A 23431-nucleotide genomic window follows, 5' to 3' on the forward strand; every position below is an offset into this window, starting at 1 on the left:
ATATTTCCTTACTAGCCGTACCCGTGCGCTCCGCTGCACCTGTTAGAAATAAATATACAGTAATTACATAATTAAAATAGGACATTTGATCCTGGGAATATTCGTGTTTGATAGAAGGATAATCGTTTATTATGGTACTTAATTTAAATTGTATTAAAAAAATTAAAATGCGATCATTTTGATCCAGAGACGCTCATTTGGTCATAAAAATTATTTTAGGAAATACAGGAAATGAATGCCTATCAAGTTTTCTGTGCATAAGAACCTATTTTAATTTTACCTATCCTCGATTCACTCAGAGTTACTGTAATAACATTATAGCATTATGTCCATCTAGAGAAACTACACTTTCCAATGGTAAATTAATTAATTATACAAATCCGATATTACTTCATACAAACACTGAAACATTCTCTGTAGGCTACCGTATGTTTCATAGCTTTCGATTGTTGTTGTCCAAGGCCCCTTATAGACGAAGTCATTTGTTTTTTATTTCGTTACACCGCCTTAGATGGCGTTGTTATTGTAATTTTGAAACTCTTTTATCTCATTAAATATCAGTCCTATAAAAATTTTGCATGGAATAAAACTTATCGGAAATTATATTTAAAGAAACTTTTGTTATGTAATATTTTTCATGAAAATTAATAATAAGGGAGATATTTCGATTTATTTAATTCAAGCCCCCTTATAACTCCCCTTTTAAATAAAATATTTTGAATGCCATATAGCCTAAATTCTAAGTTACAACGAATTTAATTTATATTCTAATTTTCATATAAATCGGTTCAGCCATTATCGCGTGAAAAGGTAACAAACATCCAGACAGACAGACAGACAGACATACAAACAAAAATTTCAAAAAAGCGATTTTCGGTTTCAGGGCGGTTAATTATATATGTTAGGACCAATTATTTTTGGAAAATCGAAAATTACCAGAAAAATTTCGGCTACAGATTTATTATTAGTAGATGTTCACCAATCTTTCCTGTGTCGACATCGCTCCCCGACTTGCGAAATGTGAAAAGCATCTCTTGCAGATGGCGAGTCTGCCCCTGTGACGCGTCAACTGCGGTCCAATGAATGCGCTGAAATTGGCTATATAACAGTAGTGTCCGTGTGTTTCATTTGTAATGTATAACAGGTCTCTGTGATCATCCAGTTCCTCATCACATACCTTCAACGGGAATACGTCTGTATTTTCGTCTATGCCGAATACGTTGATAGGTACCCTTATTTCGCTTTTCAAATTTTGCAATGTTTTCTATTTTTACCGGGAACTCAATATTCCAATCGTACTTGTCCTCCAGGTCACGTCTATTCTCGTACATATGGACGAAATCGCCATCACGATCGATAAAGTGCGCCAGTATGCTGTATTTAAAACAATACTGGTCCCTATTACGCACATTTACACACACATGCTCTCGCCATGAAACAATACTAACAATACCATCCCATCACACCTCCTCATACTCATCCTCTTTCGCAATAGCCCTGCCAAGACTCTGGAATTCGTTACCTGCTAGCATCAGGGATTGTCGAAATAAAATTGAATTCAAACGCAAACTTATTAGGCACTTGGTCAGTAATTGAGACTCGTTCAGACATGGTTTCTTGTAAATAGTTCTCTTAATCTATCACAAAATATTTCAATATCCGGTAATTTCATCACTATAGAATTTTGTTATTGTAGGTTTAATTTGTAATTCAGTACATACAAAAATATTCCTTGTTCTTAACTTCTATGATAAAATGTCTAGCTTTCATTAATCAAGTAATCTTGTCGTATTTTAATTTTTATTGTAATTGTAATTGTAAATTTAATATTAATGGTAATTTTATTGTTCATATTATAGTTGTAATCCCCTGGTAGAGGGGCACAGAAGGCCTGACGGCCTTATCTATACTAGGTTAAATAAATAAATACTACTAAATATAATTTACGATCGATCTTCTATGTCTGTACCGCGCGGGGAGGGGGATAAAGCTGGTCCCATTAAGGGGGTTGCTTCGGTTAATTCGCAACTCCACTGATGTCACCTTCGTGAAATACCACCCGGACCACTTTAACATGCATTACTCAAATTCACGAACAATACTCGTGATCTGGTTGCCTACTATCGGTCCTAGGTTCGATACCCGGTACACATCATCGTTCTTCGATTTGAAATTGTATGCCTTGCGCTCTTTTTTCACGTTCTCAAACTCACATTCCACGAATATGTTAAATTTAATGGAGGGAATTGCTTTCAGCGCCCCTTCTACCTTTTGTATAATGTGAGATTTCAGGATACCTAGCACCTCCCCTATGTTGGACGAATCAGGACGTATGAGGGGTCTAAGAGCGCCGGTTGCCGCATACGTCCTGATTCGGCTCTTGAATGCCGACTCCGTGAGCACGAATCCAACCTCGTCCCTCGGGTTGGCATTCGATGGTTCTGGTGCGGGTACGAGTCCGTCCTCGTCCCTAGACGGACCTGCAGTCGGTGGTCCTGGTATCGGAACCGGCGGTGCTGGAGAGGGTCGCGATGTACGGGGTGGAGCACGTTGGATCACGCTAGGTCTCGGCGGCTGGATAACGCTCGCTCTTTCCTGGAAATGGTACATACTACGTTATATTCCCATATCCCTAGACCACCTGTGCAACATACCCCTTAAGCCGTGGAGTCTACTTACATCCACCAGAGGTCGGTGACTCTTCGACTGGTGATGATGGAGTGCATCCCGCCGCGAATAGGTACTGTTACAGATTTCACACTTCCATCTCTCGTTTCGGTGCACTGACTCGACGAGCGACGTGGCGGTGCAGGTCACTGCTCCGTGTGAATACTACAGTGTCTGTATAAAGACAGTGTGGCCATACGAGACTTCAGTTGTGATTGGTCATTGCAGTCACGTGGTACGCAGCTGCCATTAAGTTTCCAAACATCGCTGGCGGGATAGCAGAATACGTAGTTAGATTCGTGTATTTTATGTTATAGATAGAGTGATTTATATGGTAATAGTGCGAAATGGTAGGCTGACCAAACGAACAAAGAAAGCGAGGTTCCCTTTAGAAACGACAACCTGAATTTTCTAAAGAACACGGGTCTCTTGATTTACAGCGGTCAAAGATCCCGAACTTAAATTTACTACTGAATGACAGCTGTTACACTAACCTACTTTGTATGAACATCTGGTAGTATGAAAGCCCTTCAAAGTAAAATAGGGTTAAATTTAGAATTGTTTATCCAAATAAAAATATGAAAATAAACCAAAATAACGCTCGCAATTATGTTTAAATTAATACATGTGTACATTACTTTACATAATAATATTCTACGTTTAATAAGCAAAGAATCAAACAGAAATAATTGAGTAGCTTAATATTAAAGGCGGACATCTGACCCTCAGATCGAAATTTAGGTACCTAGTGTGGATTCTTATACACTTCTTCATGCTCTTTTCAGTTATGGTGAACTATATGCAAACTCTAATACTACATCTATAAAATAAATTGTGTTAAAATATTACAAAGAACACTGGGAAGCAAAAACGTGCTTCTAGATCAAAACTATGGAGATAACAGATGTCCGTCTTTGATATTAAAGTACTCAATTAATTGGTATCGTCTTGCAGATTCATTCTTGATTACACGGTTATATCATTAACGTAATATTGTTAAACTTGTTAAATTAACGGCGAGACTTTATGCCGAAACTAGTCACTAAGATAGAGTTCCATGATACTAAAGTTTCATTATTTTACACAGTGAATTTAAAAAGTTGTTAGTTTAACAAGTTTAACAATTAGATTAGTAATATGTACCTAAGTGTTAAAAGTGTGTAATCATAATCAAGAACGAATAAAAATAATTCTAATAATAAGTTTTTGAATATTAAACTGACCAATTTCTGATGTAGCATTGTTGTCCTCCATGATACGTCTTGAAATTAAATCACTATTTAGTCTACACGTGGGAATTAATCACTATTTACACTTACGTCTTGAAAGTAAATCACTATTTACGTCCTAAATTTAATTTAAATGTATATTGTATAATTATGTAGCCCTACATATAATATTTACAAATGGAGATGATTTATCGTCAGTTCAACACATTTTGAAAAATACATCATCTACGGTTGATATTATTAGCTATTAACCCAGCCCATAAAATTTCTGCTCTTTTAACAGAAGTATTCGCGCAGGCATGTACATTCCTACTTGGTTGTGAATTGCACTGAAACAAAGTACGCTGCCCATGAACAAGTCCTTTGACAGACTTCAAATGTTTCTCAGTTTTTGAATGTTCCCTCAAATTACTCAATTTCGCCACTGTTTCCCATCTACACGCTTTGCAATATGCTTTATTGGGCACCCCTACTACAGGTCGTATCCATCCTTTGAACATAGAATCTTATTCCCATTCCCCCTTATACTTTTGTTGTCGAGATTTTAGTTTCAATTTAGATTCACCACGAATTAATTTCTTCTTCTCGGGAGTCTCTACACCTCTTCATCTACGCGTGAATTCACATACACTCTCCGAAGAACTCATCAGTGTTACCAACAGTTGTTCGTATAACTCCGCTAGATGGCTTTCGAAAACCCGCGATTTTCTAACAAATATCTCTAGATTTTAATGTATATTTATTATTCAACAACATTAGTAATAATAATAATAACAATAATAATAATAATAATAATAATAATAATAATTGTCAAGATAGAGCATCCACCCACCAATGTAATGAATATTGCACACATTTATCATTCCCAATGTGGCGCTATAAATCAATTTTGAACACTTTTATCACAGACACAACATATTTAAATTCTTATTGCACTATATATTTTACCGTTAAACCCAAAATCCGACAAAACTACTTTCAACTAGTAAGAACTAGTTTTAAAATATAGATAGAAAACGAATTTTGGTAAGATCTAGAATCAATGACAGGTTAGGTTTGGTTTGTTTAGGTTCTTTTTTAGACTTTTACCAAACAAAAACCTAAACAAACCAAACCTAATCTGACATTGATTCTAGATCATACGAAATCTCACTTTCTATGTATCTTTTTTTGCTTAAACTAGTTTTTCCTAGTTGAAACTGGTTTTGACAGATTTCGGGTTTTAACGGCAACATATATAATATGGAATTATCAGTACATTTACACATCCATTATATCACAAAACACACACTGAACGAATTAAATGTAATTATGAAAGCCGCTTATAATGCTAATATGGATTTCATTTCAGAAGCTTTAAAGTTTAAAAACCGCTAGTATTCCCGCTAAGCGGGATAATATAATTTTACCCGCGAGACGGTTATCCAAAAAAGCTAGATTTAGCGGGAAAACCGCTGAATTGGCAACACTGGAACTCATACTTAGCACTATTGTAAGACAATGCACATTGACAAACTATCACAAAACTGGCAAATCGTAAGTCAAGATTAACTAAGTGAACTCGACTGATTTTTCAGACAGACTGAATGCCCACGTGCATCAACGTCGGTTAGTGTAACCATTGGATGAAATTGTCACCTAATCCCTGATTAAGCATTTTTACGGTAGATTGACCTCGGTTACGACTTAAATAGGAGGTTAACCACAGTAATCTCTAACCGGCCAAATATGAGCGGTTGAAGGAGATAACCAGCGATTAGTAGAGCAAGTAAAGCAAAATGGCGGCCAGAACCACAGGTGATTATTTTGAAGACGATTATTATTGTACAGTACTTGAATTACTTGGATAGAGCGTGAGCGTGAAGGTTCTTTAGTGGAAAGAGAGAATTCTTACGAGGAATTAGGTGACAGAAAATTTCAGGAGGGATTTCGTTTATCAAAATCTACAAATGGATCAATTGAAATAACACAAGAACAATCATATTTCTCCTACGGATCGGCTCTATGTAACTGTTATTTTCTGTATTTTAAGAGGGGATACTCGAATGCCGGTATCTCTTTCTCTGGCTGAACAAAGAGAGGTTATGGATGGATCTTAGGATAATGCACAATTCCCTGGAGTAAATGGGGTCCAAGATCGTACGCACATTCCTACCAATCTTCTGCATCCTTTTCCTTTATGGATATTCCATATTTTTTATATAATGCATTTAAATCTAGTAATTAAGTCTATCGATACTTCAACCTAACATTGGGATATAATCATTTTTGGATTCAATTTTCCATTTTGTACGATTTTAACCTAACAGTACTGAAAAACAAAGAAATGTAACTCACAAATATAACAGCGCCCAAAGGCAAACAAATGCAACGCGAAAATGTAGGATACGTTCATTTCGATGTAGAACATAGTGAGCGCAGTCGTTTTTAGACGTTGACTATTATCTTTGCAGCGGTATGGATGCTTTCCTTTAGTCATTTTGTAGAAACAATGTACCATCATAGACTTTACTCTGGTTAAATGAGGTGTCAGCTAGCCATGTTTTAGTAATCGGTGATTATGAATGGTGCACATAAATTACATTTTAACCACGGCTACTGTTTAACCGTCGTTTCGTAATCTATGATTACTGCGTTTTTAATCAATGTTGATGCACTTCGCCATGAGGCTAAAATATAAAAAAACGATGGGCATAGAAGGGGATGAAGAAGGGTGGGGGAAATAGAAGTTTAAGAAAAAAAAGTTGATGTTAAAAATTGCAGTTCAAGAGTCCCTCTCAAAAAAAATAAAAATGAAACCTTCAAAGCTAAAAAAAAAAAAAAAAAAAAAAAAATACTGTAGGACCTTTTGTCCAAGACTGACGGCTTCACTGGGCAGCCCATTCAACGTTTCTGCTTAGAAAATTGACTCTATTACTCATCTCCAGAAAAAATATACAGAAATAGCGTTTGCATTCTTCATCCTTTTTTACGACTTTATTCATAGCTTCTCAGGGACAGGAATAATATGAAACAACCCCTATTCCTTTTTGTTAATCGAACCTTCAAACATATCACAGTTCTTGATAACGTGTAGTGGTAACAAGACTTCCACTTCTTGACCGGGCAGTTCTTTCATGGGTTTGTTTATAAATTTAGACCCGTCCCTTTTTTTACGACTTTATTCAGAAATCTTTCCAAGAGATCGTTGAAAAAAAATCTCCATCCTACCTTTCCCCTTTTTATGAACCTGCTTTGAACTTGTCTTCCTAAAAATATACCACCTCTCACGCAAACTTAAGAAATTGAATAATATTTGATTGTGGTCAGGTGGTCGAGTCTCGAAACGGCTACATTTTGTCATCAAGCTATAGCCGTCCGGCTACCAGCTTCGGGTCCTTAAATCCTTCTATGTTTAGCCGGTTCCAGCTACGGTTGGCAACGCTGTAGCTCGCCAACTTGTCTAGCATAATCTAAATTTCATTACGTACTGCTATATTATATCACTGCCAATTATCAATTATAATAAAACACCTGCCGAATTACCTTTGTCAACGTATTCAAGCACTATGTGTGACAGAAAAATGTTTTAAAGAAAGGGAGAACATCATATAAATATATTCCAATTACGATTCTTTAATTATTTCCATAGGAACATATGCTCGTCATGGAATCTTAATGGTGGCGGTGGGCGTGAACTGTGCTATTGTCCATACTGTCTTTATACAGACACTGTAGCGAACAATGCACCACAGCGTTCGCATTGATGCTCCCTATGTTGGTCTACATCAGGTATGCTCAAAATTGTAAAAGCCCCGATTACACGGATGATGCTGCACTGCATAACACACACAGTGTACGGGTTGGGCTCCGCAACTACATTGGAGCAATAGGAAAGAGTATTTCACTGTAATATTCAGTTATTACATTATTTATTAAACAATATTTAATATAGTTATGATATTATTATATCCTAGATAATACTATTTCCATATTGCACCATACTTTGCGGTCTATTCAACATGTGCATTCTTTTCTGCAAGTAATCGGAAATCTATTTCCAACGAATTTACTGCATTGCGCAGCTGGCTCAAAAGATTCCCATCTGTTAATCGAGACTATGTTTCGATTTAACAAGCTTCATTCTCGAAAATAATTGTTCGCACACATTATATGTCGAGGCGAAGGTAGTTAACATAGTGGCAGCGAATAAGCTCATCTTGGGATATTTCGTTTTGTTCATTTTTTAAAATAATTATATGCTTGTCAAGTCATATTCTCTGCATTAGTTCTGAATTATATGTTACTTTGTAGATCAATTAACTCGTCCTGGAACTGCATTCTCACGGACTATACTAAATTTACTATGAAAGGATTAACAAAAATACTAATATCAATCTCCATACGTTCAAAATCATGAAGCTACAGAGATATAATTAACAGTATTTTGTTCAGGCACCATACATCTCTTTACAAGTTCACCATCCGTGAAGGATTTTAGTGCCTTAGCTAATTCCCAACACACTACATAACTTGCTGCTAAACATAGACTCTGAATTGCAATGTTTGGCCTTTCATGAAGTTCTTTCAGTTCTTGAAGCTGTAGTGCACGTTGCACCCCTGAAAAATTATTTTATCAAAACATTTCTGCTGGAATAAAATTACTATAATAATAATAATAATAATAATAATAATAATAATAATAATAATAATAATAATAATAATAATAATAATAATACGTTGTTACTTCGGCATGTTCTGGGTGGCAGAGCCTATAATGTCGTTTTATGTTGCTCAGTAGTATTCCTGACAGCGCCTTATAACATAGTAAACACTTTACGTTTTCACCCAACGCTAAAAAAATAATCTTCCTCCCAAACTGTACGGAATGATCGTTTGCTTACGGAAGGTTTTGACTGTCATTGCCCCGCACTGTTCGTGCGTTTACTAAGTACTTGAACTGCCTTCCGCAGTCATCCGTCGAGCTTCGAATGAGGAACAGCACGCTCTACATTGGAAGGTTGTGATTACAGAACGTAATCGCGAGTCAGAGAACGAGCATACCTGGTCTACATGTTGTATGCGGATATGTCGCAAGAGGTTGGTGCGGAACGTGAACTGGAAGCCGCACACTTCACACAAGTAGATTATTTTAGAGATGGGTAAAAAATAACACAACAGTTATTTTGGAACTGTTCCGGTCTCGGAACTGTTGCAAAAATGAACAGTAGGTCGGAACCTCCTGTTCCGAAATAACAATGTTCCGACTCAGCTGCTCACTTGCCCAGCTGTTGCGGGCTCGCAGTACCGCGTTGCACAATGTATGTTCCGACTCCGAGATAACAGTCGGAACGTCGGAGCTCGTTCCGATGAACCAATGACAGCTGCGGTTATACTGTTCTCGTTGTTCTTTATGTTGTACTTGGAACTTCGTTGGATGAAGTTGGTACTTGAAACTCTCACGTGGTTGGAGGGGGGCGCATGGAAATTGAAATCCTTGCGGTGGCGCGAACTTTAATATCAACATTTGTAAGACTGGCCAATCATCTGTAATGTTATAGTAAGTATTTAATAATCTGTAATATTCATTCCCGCTTTATAGTTTATTTCACCATTAGTTGACTAATTCTGTTTTATAAACATTCTACAAAGTCATAAAGTACGCATACTATTATTAATTCATTGATCAGCTGATTCTATACAAAGGTTAAAGTCGTAAATGGTAATGAGTGGTTTAGTTACAATGTCTGTATGTCGTTTGTTGAGGTTAAGTCTGACAAGCACAAGTTTTTGTGATATCTTCTCTGTTATCAAAGAACGACAAAAATGTTGTAGCATTATTTGTTGGAAACTGCCCATATAAGTACTGATTTGGAGAGCGAGGTTCAATGTGAAGTTTAAATTACACTTTGGTAAAGATGCGATTCCAACATTTTACTAATCCACTGCGGGGTTTCCAGGTTTCAGTACTGCCAATATATATCTTTTTTATTATTTATGAAATTGTAATATTTATTATTATTATTATTATTATTATTATTATTATTATTATTATTATTATTATTATAACAACTGTGCATTAAGAAAAGTAAAAATAAAAATTAATGATTTGTTTTTTTTTATTATGTAATAGAGAGAACAGAAATTACATACGATATGTTTTAAATGTTATGTTATTTTTTTTTAGTTAGCTACCATATCTTTATAACTTTATGTACGAAAACAAAGTGTTGTATTCTGTCCTTGTAGTCAACAGCTGTTTAATTACTAACATTAAGCTTTTGAGTTCTGTCCGCATGCACAGCAATTTTCCAAAATCGATTCGAATGTGCATTGCAGTGCCATCTATAGATAAGAATGTGTACTATGTCATGCCTATGAGTGCTCCACTGAAACTCTAACCAATCAACAAGATAGACGACTTGTGTGCCAATGTGAGCTGCATGGTGAAGAGGAAGGGTACTGTACCGTTCGTTTGAACGACTCAACGACTCCGACTCATCACCACTGGTGACTGTTATTTCGGAACTGTTATTTGGAACATAGTATTTTTTCGGAACCGGAACCGTCGGAACTGTTCCGGGGAAAGAACAACTTCGCTCTTCACTAGATTATTTCTGGATTTTCACGCCTTTATATATCCGCCAAGGGTCACCCCCCTCCATTGCTATTCGTCACGTACGTCCTGTTCATTTGGTAGGTGTATGTTCATATCCTGTCACGACATGTGTCAACATGTCTTCTGGTTAATTGACATGCATGCAGGCGGGGGTCTGCTTCCGGCGGGGTACGTGCTTCCTGCACCATGACCTACCTCAAGGTCACTGACCTACACCAACGTACATGACCTACCTCAAGGTCACTCAAGGTCGCGCCATTTCCGGTCCATCCGCCATGCTTTGACGTCAAGCGCAAACCTTCTCTACTAATGTGCATTCACAGATTGAAAAAGTTATGTGTGAGTGTGAATCCTAGTTACCCACTTCATTCGTTAGGCTGCTACAGGATGTAAATAAAAACATCCTTATAAAGTGACTAACCTTTTGTCTGAAGATTTTAAAGATATTCACAGTACCAGCAAACATTTTGATTTCAAGAAGGTTCCATTTTCACAAGTTAAATAGCTAAATTTCATGAAAAAGTAAAATATATTTAATGTGGAATTCAAGTTAAATTTTGACGATACTGAATTTCACGTAGTAAACTGTAATGCACCTGAAAACTAGTAATGATCGAACATACTGTCCACCTTTTCTTCAATAAGGAATTATTGAATTATTATTTGAAATATAAGATCAGTTAAGAGAAGACTGTAGATATAAATTTTATGTTAAAATGGATGCCTCTAGTGGACAGAAAATACTGTGAAAGTTTGATTAAAACAATACATAACTTTCTTTATTTAAAAACTACCTACTTTTTTCGAGTCGTTATTCTTCAATTGATTTTGTAAAATTTTGTTAATATGGACACTGATGTCATGCATTCCTACGTTTTATTAATCATTATTACTTAAATTTATTTTTAAGGTATTGTTAACAATTAAGACTTTCTATATCATAATACAAATACCTAGTTTTTATTTATTTCAGTTCTAAAGTACTGTTAATAATAAGTAGACTTCGTGGAATTGCCACGAGAATCGTAAGGTTTACTACGCACACAGTATAGACTGTATGAGAAAGGGGCGTGCAACGGATGGAGTATGCCTCTGATGTAAACACTGAGCAGTATACTGCGGTTACAATAAAACCTGTATCCTGCGTTCAAGAAATATAATGAATGATCATTGAAGTAGGAAATGTCTAAACATGTAAATACACAATTATTTTATACTCTTAAAATTTAATGTAAGATACTCACATCATCCTTGAATATGTGCATTGCAGTGAAGAGTTACGTACATTTTGAACGACTGCAAAGTAACCTCCTCCGATGGTCAGTTAAACAGCTTTTATTTTGGGAAAATGTATGTTCAACATCACACGATGTAATACATACATATTTGAAGAACGGAAAGTTACTACTTTTTAGTACACCAACTTTAGATGTCTTGTCGTGACCTGATAGTACATCATTTATAGTACGAAGTTGTGAATAGGCAGAATTTTTAGCAATAATTTTTCTCAACTCACATTTCACTTTTTCTGAAATTAATGAATTTTTATTTTGGATGACGGTTTGTGATACTTTATCCACTATATTTAGGGCTTCTGAGAGTTGTAATTTAGACGATTATAACAGGATGGTGCTTTTGGACACGATTTTAAAATTAGAATCAATGAACAGAATATCTTCCAATAGCTGTTCAGAAGGCAATGATTTTACAGCTGCAACGCCGGAACTGTCTGTGCTATCCAATGCATCAATTACCTCCATTATTTTTCCGTAATGTTCTGCATAATAATTAACAGTAACGGGTCAAGACTGGCTGCGGGAGGTAAGGGTATTCCAGGGGCAATTATTTGGAACAGCAACACTCTCGTTGTAGTAAGTTTGATTGAATTCTTGTCTGCACTGAACAAATGTTAAACTTTGACTATTCCAACCACAGTAATGCAAAAACAAGTGCTTACATAGGTATACATTAGCTGTAGCTGCTCTGTCTATTGGACCGGTCACATCTCTAAATATGAACTGCTTATACTACGAGACCATATTGTCGCTCACCTCCTCTATACTACCGTACATCGGCAACCTGATTGCATGCTGCGTGTGGCAATTCAACGAAGTCTAATAATAAGTAATAACAGTAGTGTGAGCCGTAACAACATTGTAAGTAGCGGAATATTTAAATGGTTTACAAAAGCAATGAAGAAAATGGATGTAGACACAGCTGTTGGGTTACATGAATACGTCTGTCTTAAATCGACAGATATAGACGATATTTTTCGTTTGCCACCAAAAGGAGGGCACTAGCACATGAGATACAAGCTCATTGCCCGAAAAGTTTTGCGTCTGGATGAAATGGCCGCCAGTCTCCGCGGGTCTCCACTAAGTTCATGCTCGCATCATAGTAATATATCCGATCGAACGAGACCACATTTATTTCAATCATATTATTAGTCACGAAGTTATGGTGTCGGATTAGATCATCCAGCAAACGTTACATCGTTATATCGCCGTTTCCGTCCTGGTACCCCATATCTCTTCTATTTTAAAGATCTATTCATGTCAAAATTAAATAGAAGGACAATTAATGTTTTCTTACATTGAAATATCACTTTTCACAAATCAGACTCTTACAACGTTGTTAGGGTCCCTGCTTCAATTCATCTGATATCATAATACCAATACTTAGTTCTAAGTATTAATTTAATTCACCTTTAAAATATGTTAATAAATGCACTTAAGCTTTCTTAATTCGTAATTTATGTAAACTTCCAAATTTGTCCTCACTTTATCTTGTTTAAGGGGAGAGGATGGTATTTTTGATGAAAAATGACTAAATTAAAAAAAATTCTTTAAAATACTCTGTGATATGTATGGATCGCCATTTTTAAACTTCCTGCATTATGGATTTTTAAATCACTCGCCCACTTTAAATTAAATTTTCAAAAATTTTTTTTTCATTAAAATACCCTTTGATATGTGTGGAATGCATTGCATAACATTTTGTGGATATTTGTGCCCTTATAGGATGTTGAGACGTCATTTTTAAATTTCCTGCGCTATGGATTTTTAAATCACACGCCCGCTTTTATCGGTTTCCAGTAACTTCACGTTTTTTGCTACATTGCCAGACAAAATGGATATAATTTCTGAAATATTAAAGATACATGCAAGAAATTTAGAACACACATTCTTTAGACTATTAGGAAACTTTTCTCTGTAACAGAATTTTGTTAATTGATTTCATTTTAAAAATACGCCCGTTTGTTTGCAAGAAAGAAAATCAGAAAATTGTTACTAAATTTTAATTGTTTATTTTACAAACGTAGGGACTAATATCAAAATTCTGTTACAGACAGTTTGTAGAACATACTTTTGCAAATACATTGCAAAAACTGTTTGAATCTATCTTTAAAAACGGTTTAGATATATCGGTTTTAGTACAATCCTGCATTGGGTATATTTTTTTCAAATTTGGGCCCCCAAATAATTTTTTTTTTCAAAATATTTTTATTTGGTTGACTTGCCACAGCTATGAGCTCTCTACATACAAAAAATTAATAATTTACACCTTAAAAATACCATCCTCTCCCCTTAAGGGATACTGAAATAAAAATTCACATTCTGGGATGATATACTGAACAAAATACCTTTAATTATACACACAATGGCGCAAACTAGACCTTTCTACGACGAATGGTTTCCAAGTAACATACTTCTAAACGTGGATACTGTCAATGTGTGTACGTCACACTGCCGAGCCGCACCGCAGCGAATCCATTATTACTTTAGTTAACACAGATCACACTTAGTTAATCTTGTTACAGTCACTATAATTCATGTTAAAATCTCGAAAAATACCGTTCTTCTTTTCATAACAAAGCGTTAGACCTAAGGATTCACAAACTGATAGTCCAGTGATATTTCTTCCACAGTATTTACGTCCACCAGAAATTTTCGTTCAGTTGAGATTTTAGTCCACAATAATTTTATATTCATAACAATTTTGTCCACCTATTTATGTCAACATATAAAAATCATTCACTGTATGATTTCGTCCACCATATTGAAATGTCGCCAGACATGTTTGTCCATTTTTTATCTTAATCCGTATTCCTTAGTCCACAATATTTATGTTCCATTGTAGGATTAATATATTGTTTACGGAATTATATTAGGCGACTTTATTTAAGTCATGTACAGTGAAATTAATAACATATTTAATTTCAATGGAAATAAAGGAATATTAAAATAACATATTACTTATTTTATATTTCTCTCTTCATCCCTCTCTTCGATATTGTAGAATTTTAACATGCAGTTGATGACACGCAAATATAATTGAGCACATTTTGTGTTCTATTGACAGTATGTTAATAATGAATTTCTTTCTGGTAAATTCAATAATATTTTCCTTATTAGGGCGGTGGGAGGTTCATTTGGGTGCTGTTCAGTTCTTATTTTGATTCCTGCCACAACGTTTTTCGCACCAACTTCAGCTCTATTCTCAACATGTGTGTGTTTACTTTCCTTAAACACATGAATACAAACATGCCTATATTCCTATTTGTAACACAAGGAGAATTACATATATAACGATTTTCTCACCGCGAATATGATCAGTCTCCATTTTTGCTGAATGAGTGGAATTGATATACACTATCTACCAAAAAGTAAATGGGCACCCAGGATTTTACGTGCTAGATGCAATGTTTCGGTGCTACTATGCAATGGTATGCAGACAATAATGTTCACTGGTTGGACTGGCCTGCACAGAGTCCTGATCTCAATCACATTGAGCACCTTTGAGACGAATTGGACCGGCGATTGAGGTTTCGGGAAATTCGGCCAACTTCCATTGTCCAATTGAGTGCCACATTGCAAGAGGAATGGCGACGCATTCCGGTGGATATCCTACACAAACTAGTGGAGAACATGCCTGACGGGGTGGCTGCTGTTATAGCAACAAGAGGTGATACCACGAGGTTCTAAAGGGACAAAAACAGTGCCCAATTACTTTTTGGTAAATAGTGTATGTAATTGTCTTAAACTGCTTTATCCTTGCCTTTAGACGAAGGAAGTAAATATGCCATTATAATTTATTTGAAATCGTACTGCATAAATTTGATTCCTCATTAAAAGTTCTGACACGTGGATTAAATTGGATTTCATTATCATGGAAACCATAAGAAAGCATATTAATGATGAGGAAATTGTTTTCTATTAAATGTAATTCAACTTGTCTATTATTTAGTTGAATGAACAAAATTAAAAAAAAAAAAAATGGACAAAATATTTGTGGACCTGTGACATTAATGGATAATATTGAAAATGGACGAATTCTTTGTGGAGAAAGAAATTTGGATGAAATATCCGTGTATCAAATATGAAGATGGACTGTGGATAATATAAAGTAGACAAACTGGCCTGTCATCAGGTGCCTGTTGCCTACATGTGAAAAAATAACGTTTTGTTCTGTGCCCCTTTAAGTTATAACCATAATAGGTTCTATGTTACAACTCGTCACTTGAAAAAAAAATTTTCGGCATAAAAAGGTTATCTCTGAAAAATGATAATTTCAGCAATGGAAATATAGTAGATCTTTTAATATGAAAATACTGTCACAGACTGTCCTCCCTTAATGAAAGCATGTGACAAAATATCAGTAGAATTGAATAAAAAATGACTAGAATATTTAATTAAAACTTCAAGCCACTCTCCTGAAAAGTTATAGAGCTGCAGATATAACCTTTTTTTATCCTCACATCACATATTGATAATGATAACAATGTTTAACCCACTATTGTCCGATGGTGCATTTTCATAACATTTTTACATCGGTTAATTTCTGTTAAATAAAGGAAAATACTATCTAACAATAATCTAGAAAGTTTTCCTGTTTAGCATTGCAAGGGGCGGCGAAAAGTGACTGTGCTGCTATCTAACGGCTCGGATTGTTTATACACTCCTTGCGGAGTGCTGGGTTACGTGATTAAAAACGGAGAGGTGTGCATTTGATGTCGATAAGAAAATGCAAATTAACAGAATTATTTAGAGTCACAAACGATGAGACGATTCTTTCGACGCCGGGGTAGAATCCGGTGTGGCTTAGTGGATAAAGCGTCAGCACGTAGAGCTGAAAACCCGTGTTCAAATCCCGGCGCCGGAGAGAATTTTTCTCCGTTCCATTACTCTTTCAGCGTATGATGACGCAGAATATCTGCATGGAAATATCATTTGTACTTCGGTACATTATAATAATATATATGATATGCGTAAATCACTTCGTGATTTAAGACGGCGCTTATTCCGTCGGATCCCGGCCAACTATTGTCAGACCATCGGATCTATGCCCCTTCAGCGCTGTCGTCGTTCTTGGAAAAGTTAACGCTTCTACTCACCCCATTCCACCCGTTTCTCTCCCACTACGTCAAACAGCAGGCCACGAACCTTGCCGAATAGGGATGTTGCCAAACTTCCGTCAAACAGTGTCATGTCTCTTGAATATTGCTTATAATACTGTAAGGTTAATTATTACTTATTCATAATTTAATTTAAGTAGGTCTAATGACGCTGATTGACTTATGCAAAATGCTATTACTTCTTAATAATATTTCTTTCGCCACTCCGTGCTACAGTATTCATGTTGAGTTGACAACACTGGACTGCAAGTACAAATAAACTGTTCCGCAAGAAGGCTCAAAATTGTGAGTAGTGGGGGAGAGAAAGAGAGAGGGATAGAAAAGAGTGAAATAGGAATACAGGGAGAGAAATGAATTGCCGAGGCTGAAAAGGAATTAAGGTTCAGTTCAGCATATCTTACGGGGGCACAGATCCGATGGTTGGACTATAGTCACTCATTACGAGTGCACCTCAGCACATGTGTGGACTTCGGTCCTAGGTTCATAGATATCTATGACGTAGTGCAGAGGGCGGCCACCAGAGGGAACCCAAGAGTTGGAACTTAAAACTGAGACGATTCTTCCGACGCCGGGGTAGAATCCGGTGTGGCTTAGTGGATAAAGCGTCAGCACGTAGAGCTGAAAACCCGGGTTCAAATCCCGGCGCCGGAGAGAATTTTTCTCCGTTCCATTACTCTTTCATCGTATGATGACGCAGAATATCTGCATGGAAATATCATATGTACTTCGGTACATTATAATAATATAGAGTCACAAAGTTCACAAGATTTTAAATTAATAAGAAGTTACAACGTTATTGAAATAGAAATGAAATGAGACAATTCTAGTATTTTCAAATATAATTATGATTTAGTTGTGCATGGCTTTGGAAACTTTCATAAATTGCGTATTTCGTTTCTTGGCTAATGGCTAGCCATTATCCATTTTATTTTTGATGTAACAATTCATTAGCACATTAAAATATTTGTCAGTGCAGATACTGGCACAGTTGCTGCTTTAGAGATAAAGCCTGTATCTTGTATTTTATCTTTTACATCAAGCAGATGTGATTTTGAAATCTCTACAGGCATTGTATCTTTTGATAGAAAATAACTTATACGTAGACTGCTTTAACATTTTGCACATTCCTCGAATAATGAAAAGCATTAGTTGGTTTGCAAATGGTACTTCTGAAACTTTTACGTCAGTTGAAGTTTGTTGATTAGGCCTATCTATAGCTAATTCAATGAACCCCTCAAAGTGTCTCTTTTAGCATTATAAGTTATATTTTCCTTCAAAGACATTTCATCTTCAACAATAATAGTTACAACCTTTTCATTCAATGGTACAATATCTGATTTTATTTTTAATAGTTAATTATAGAATGGTGCAATTTATACCGGGGCCTATATCAAATTCATGAAGTAAATTTTTGAGAGATCTAACTGTTGGAAAACATAATTTTTTTCTTAGAAATCTTTAGCCTTGAGGTGAACATTAATGGAATGTTGCGGCAAAACTTTTATCGTAACTGGAATATCGTTTCCCCATTTCCTTCTTTTTAAGCACACTTGTGACTAATGAATTCATCATATTGAACAATTTTAATTAAATCGGCATTTGAACATGCTATGTTCAGAGCTATTATTTCTACCTGAGTAAGTTTTTATCTCTTAGGATTTATTGCATCGTAAAAATGATCTTAATTTAGGGAAATTATTTGTCCGAATAACTACCTGAATTAATTATTATAAAAAAAAAAAAAACATGAGTCCACTTTCCTCACAAAATAAATAATTCACATTTTCATGTTACGCATCCCAAGATAAAAAAGTACCCTAAAGACTTTCAATTTTTTATACGGAGAAACTATAAAGAAATTGTGTTTTATATGAACAATGTAAAGTAAATTTATGCAGTTTAGTAACTGTTTCAGTTAACATAGAGAATATGTCATTGCTAATGCACTATATAATTACATGATGGAGGAGTATTGTCTGTCGTTTCTGGCTGATATCAGAAAACTCGCAGCTTCCTCGATGTAAGATCTAATATGGTTCTTTAGGACCTTCGCGGTTCTTTCTCTGTGCTTTTATTTTGACTCATATTTTCGGAAGAAAGAGTTGTTAAATTTAGTGAAGGAATAACTGTTATCTTCAGTCTGTTATTAAAAACAGAGTATTAAAAGTTAACAGTCCTACGACTAATTTGAAACTTCGATACCCTTTTCCAATTTATTATACCCTATTTTTACTTACCTCTATTGTTTGGAATTATTGAAGTTCGATAATCAAAAGTGATCTGAATATATTCTGTGATTTTTGTACAGATATCCTGTCCCTTTAATTTTAAGCATTTCGTCTAGAACTGTTGACAGCGTTTTCAGTTAGTGCTCGCATTTTGCTTATGATATTGTTTGTGTTTTGTTTTTTAAGGAATTTTAGATAAGGACACACATAGCGATAGTAGCTGACGTGCCCTATTAAACCTGCGTTTATATACCTATATGAGCACGATACACCTAAAAGACAAAAGCAAATAACAGTAGAAGCAATAGCAGTAATAATAATAATAATAATAATAATAATAATAATAATAATAATAATAATCTTTTAACAGAAAAATAATATTCTATTGGTGTTTACATGATTACTCCCAATCTCTATCTTTGGAAAGATCTAGCATATTTTGCACAGAAGAAACATTTCCACAGTTGTGTATAATTAAAATGAGAATAACCCTTACAACATCATGTATTTCTTGAAGAACAAAGCTCATATCACAGTTCATCGCGCTATTCGTCACGTCATTCTCACTGCCTACAATCCCTGCCGCTAGATAGCACTGGCGATTCATTCTCCACTTTTACCATGAATTTTCCGGTGTTAGCATTGTAGAATATTTGATAAAGGGGGAAAGGAACTGATCACCTTATCTCATTATCTCCTGGATTAGTTGCCTCATGCCTTAAATTGATGTCACTTATGAGGTTCAAACCTGTCTTCGAACAGTTGACTAACAACAACAATACTGTAAAGATCTGCATAACTGTCTATGACATACATTATTACTGCTTGACTGGGGTAAGACATTGAAAGTGTTTCCCGCCACTTATGACGGATGATCTTAGCAGCAAAGCCTCTTTGACTTCACGTACAACAAAGGTAAATAATACTATTATTTTTAAAGCTATATTGTTAATGTGTTATGTATTGACATGATTAGAGCTAGGATTTATATGTAGTATGAGTTAAGAATGACGCCGAGTATAATTGAGTCGATGTGATGCCGGTTAAGAAGGTTTTAAGCCTGGTTGACAAGACTCGAAATGCAGGAAAAGTCACAAGGACTAAAAAATGCAGCTTTTAAACCCCCCCGCTGTTTTGTAAGTGGTGGTTAAGAGGATTAAAGACCCTTAGCGCTAACTAAAGTCTTTGTGATGTATCTTGTCTCACTGTGAAAAGAGAGAGAAAGGAGATATGTATTACTTCGTCTGTATTGTTATGGTAATGGGGGAGTGGAGCGGTGCCGTCCATCCATCCAGTGGCGGAAGGGACCAGTTGATACATTCTGTAGCGCAAAATAAAATTACAAAATATCTCTCTTCGTACTGTGTAGTTCCATCACTGAGCTTGTCTTTCAAGAAACTGAGTTCCGGCAGCCTGTACAATAACAAGGTTTTGAAAGGAATCCTGAAAATTTAGAACCCTCCTATAATCCCCACCCTCATTTGAAAGGACTTGGTTTTATTGCTACTGAGACAAGATAAACCTTACCAGGTATAATGGAAGTATTGAATGACAAGAATGGCAAGTATAAGGAATGGGGGGGGGGGGGAGCATGGCTTGCATGTTTGTAAACTATACCGACTAAAATATTAGCTATTACTACATACGAATCATAGCTCTAGTCATGACTCAGATCGAATTCACTTGCCTCTACATTATAATCCAGGTTAGGTTTATTTTTATGTTCTGAGATGCATTATATTATGAGTGTTGCGTTTTCGCACCATCAGCAAATGGAATAGCTAGATATTTGTATAACGTTACTTTTTCTTGCTAGCTACTTTTGCTATACTGTTGAATTATTACATCCATGCGTACTCCATTCTTTCAATAATATTTCGTTAGGAATGTAATGTGTTTGTTGTAAATTTGATTACATTTTTTTCTACGCTGTGTAGAAACCTCTCTGTTCATGAGATTATAAGAACTTTACTCGAGTTAGTTAGTTAGTTAGTGGGGTTTAAAAAGGACGCGTCAGCTACTACGGCTATTTGCGCCCTTATCTAAAATTCTTTCAAAAACAAAAACACAAACAATACCATAAGCTATAGTCCCGTCGCTCTAATTTCCGGCAGCCAATCACGTTGCATGTCGGCTACATTTAAACGTGCGCGTCTTGTGATTTGCTGATGAAGACGTTATGCATTTCCTAAGCCTCGATAAATAATTAATGTAATCGCCCGCCATTTTGGCTCTTTCGTTGGCGATCACAGAAAGCACACGAGGACACGTTATTTGCCGCTCAATTATTTGCTGAATTACAGAGCTTTTGATTTATTATCATAGGAGCTACGGTGCGGCAAATAGATTCCTCGTTTGGCAGCTCGCCAATGAAAGAACAAAAATGGCGAACGATACTATCTACCTAGACTTTATAGAGCCTTCACTTCCTAAGACGTAAGCAAAGAGGAGGAGTCACGCCGGGAATAACAGTGTCGCGACTATAAATGCGAACACGAACTAAAAAACGTTGCTACATTAAAATCAACTACACAAATACATTTACTAACAAGGTGATTCGTTAAACAATTATAAAAAGAGCAATTATTGAACCCAGACTAAATTTAAAAGCAACCATAAAATAATAAAATAAATTATACCACCAAATACAAATAATCTCGAGACTTAATAAAAATAAAACTCTGTAAAATATTCGGATGCAGACAGTCCGAAATGCCAAGTTTAAGTAAAACAAAAAAGTAACCGCCGAATGTAAAAGAGTCCAGGGAATAAGCAACGAGTCAATGGATGTTGAATCACCGTGTGAAGTCCTGTACTGGATAAAAATCTCAGCACTGCATTTGCACAATTTAAAATCATTTCCAAGAGCGTCACGTACAGTCGGCCGAATTGCGTATTATTGACGGACACGGTCATATTTCCTGCAATACAATAGAATATGTTCGACAGTAATTGGTACATGGCATATCTCACACTCCGGTTGAGGCTCGCCACGTAGATGACCATATGTCAGACGACAATGGCCAATCCTCAAACTTCCTATGTCGTCACGCTTTTGTGGCTGAGTACCAAACTCGTACTACGATGAAAGAGTAATGAAACGGAGAAAAATTCTCTCCGGCGCCGGGATTTGAACTCGGGTTTTCAGCTCTACGTGCTGATGCTTTATCCACTAAGCCGCACCGGATACCATCCCGGCGCAGGACAGAATCGTCTCAGTTTTTAAGTTCCAACTCTTGGGTTCCCTCTAGTGGCCGCCCTCTGCACTACATCATAGATGTCTATGAACGAAGGACTGAAGTCCACACATGTGCTGAGGTGCACTCGTTATGAGTGACTAGTTGACCGGGATCCGACGGAATAAGCGCCGTCTTAAATCACATGTAATTTACGCATATCATATATATTATTTAATGTACCAAAGTACATATGATATTTCCATGCAGATATTCTGCGTCATCATACGATGAAAGAGTAATGGAACGGAGAAAAATTCTCTCCGGCGCCGGGATTTGAACCCGGGTTTTCAGCTCTACGTGCTGATGCTTTATCCACTAAGCCACACCGGATACCATCCCGGCGCAGGACAGAATCGTCTCAGTTTTTAAGTTCCAACTCTTGGGTTCTCTCTAGTGGCCGCCCTCTGCACTACGTCATAGATGTCTATGAACGAAGGACTGAAGTCCACATGGAAATATCATATGTACTTTGGTACATTAAATAATATACATGATATGCGTAAATTACTTGTGATTTAAGACGGCGCTTATTCCGTCGGATCCCGGCCAACTAGTCACTCATAACGAGTGCACCTCAGCACATGTGTGGACTTCAGTCCTTCGTTCATAGACATTTATGACGTAGTGCAGAGGGCGGCTACTAGAGGGAACCCAAGATTTGGAACTTAAAAACTGAGACGATTCTGTCCTGTGCCGGGATGGTATCCGGTGTGGCTTAGTGGATAAAGCATCAGCACGTAGAGCTAAAAACCCGGGTTCAAACCCCGGCGCCGGAGAGAATTTTTCTCCGTTCCATTACTCTTTCATCGTATGATGACGCAGAATATCTGCATGGAAATATCATATGTACTTTGGTACATTAAATAATATATACAAACTCGTACTGTTTATGTTTCGCAATTTATTTCTCATTGCACCATATTCTAATTTTTTAAGTAATTATTTTGAATATCTTGTCACCTCTCGTGCAATATACCTGAGAGCCATTCATAGCACCGTCTCTTGCTGCAGCATCCTCTGCCTCCTTACAAGGAATTTCAACATGACCCGGAATC

At 36.2% G+C, this 23431-nt stretch overlaps 2 protein-coding genes across 3 annotated transcripts in view; one reads left to right on the forward strand and one right to left on the reverse strand.

The window, feature by feature from the left end:
• The window catches only part of LOC138701423 (ras-related protein Rab-7L1-like), a 163541-nt gene that overhangs the window by 98822 nt on the left and 41288 nt on the right, over positions 1-23431 (forward strand). The window lies entirely within an intron of this gene.
• Positions 147-7345, reverse strand: LOC138702140 (uncharacterized). The gene is made up of 3 exons (XM_069829748.1): positions 7262-7345; positions 2680-2832; positions 147-2595 (listed from the first exon to the last, which is right to left on the reverse strand). Exons 1-3 carry the CDS (start codon positions 7343-7345, stop codon positions 2080-2082), a joined length of 753 nt encoding a protein of 250 aa, XP_069685849.1. The 3' UTR covers positions 147-2079.

Source organism: Periplaneta americana, chromosome 6 (genome assembly GCF_040183065.1).
Source record: "Periplaneta americana isolate PAMFEO1 chromosome 6, P.americana_PAMFEO1_priV1, whole genome shotgun sequence".
Taxonomy (NCBI): domain Eukaryota; kingdom Metazoa; phylum Arthropoda; class Insecta; order Blattodea; family Blattidae; genus Periplaneta; species Periplaneta americana.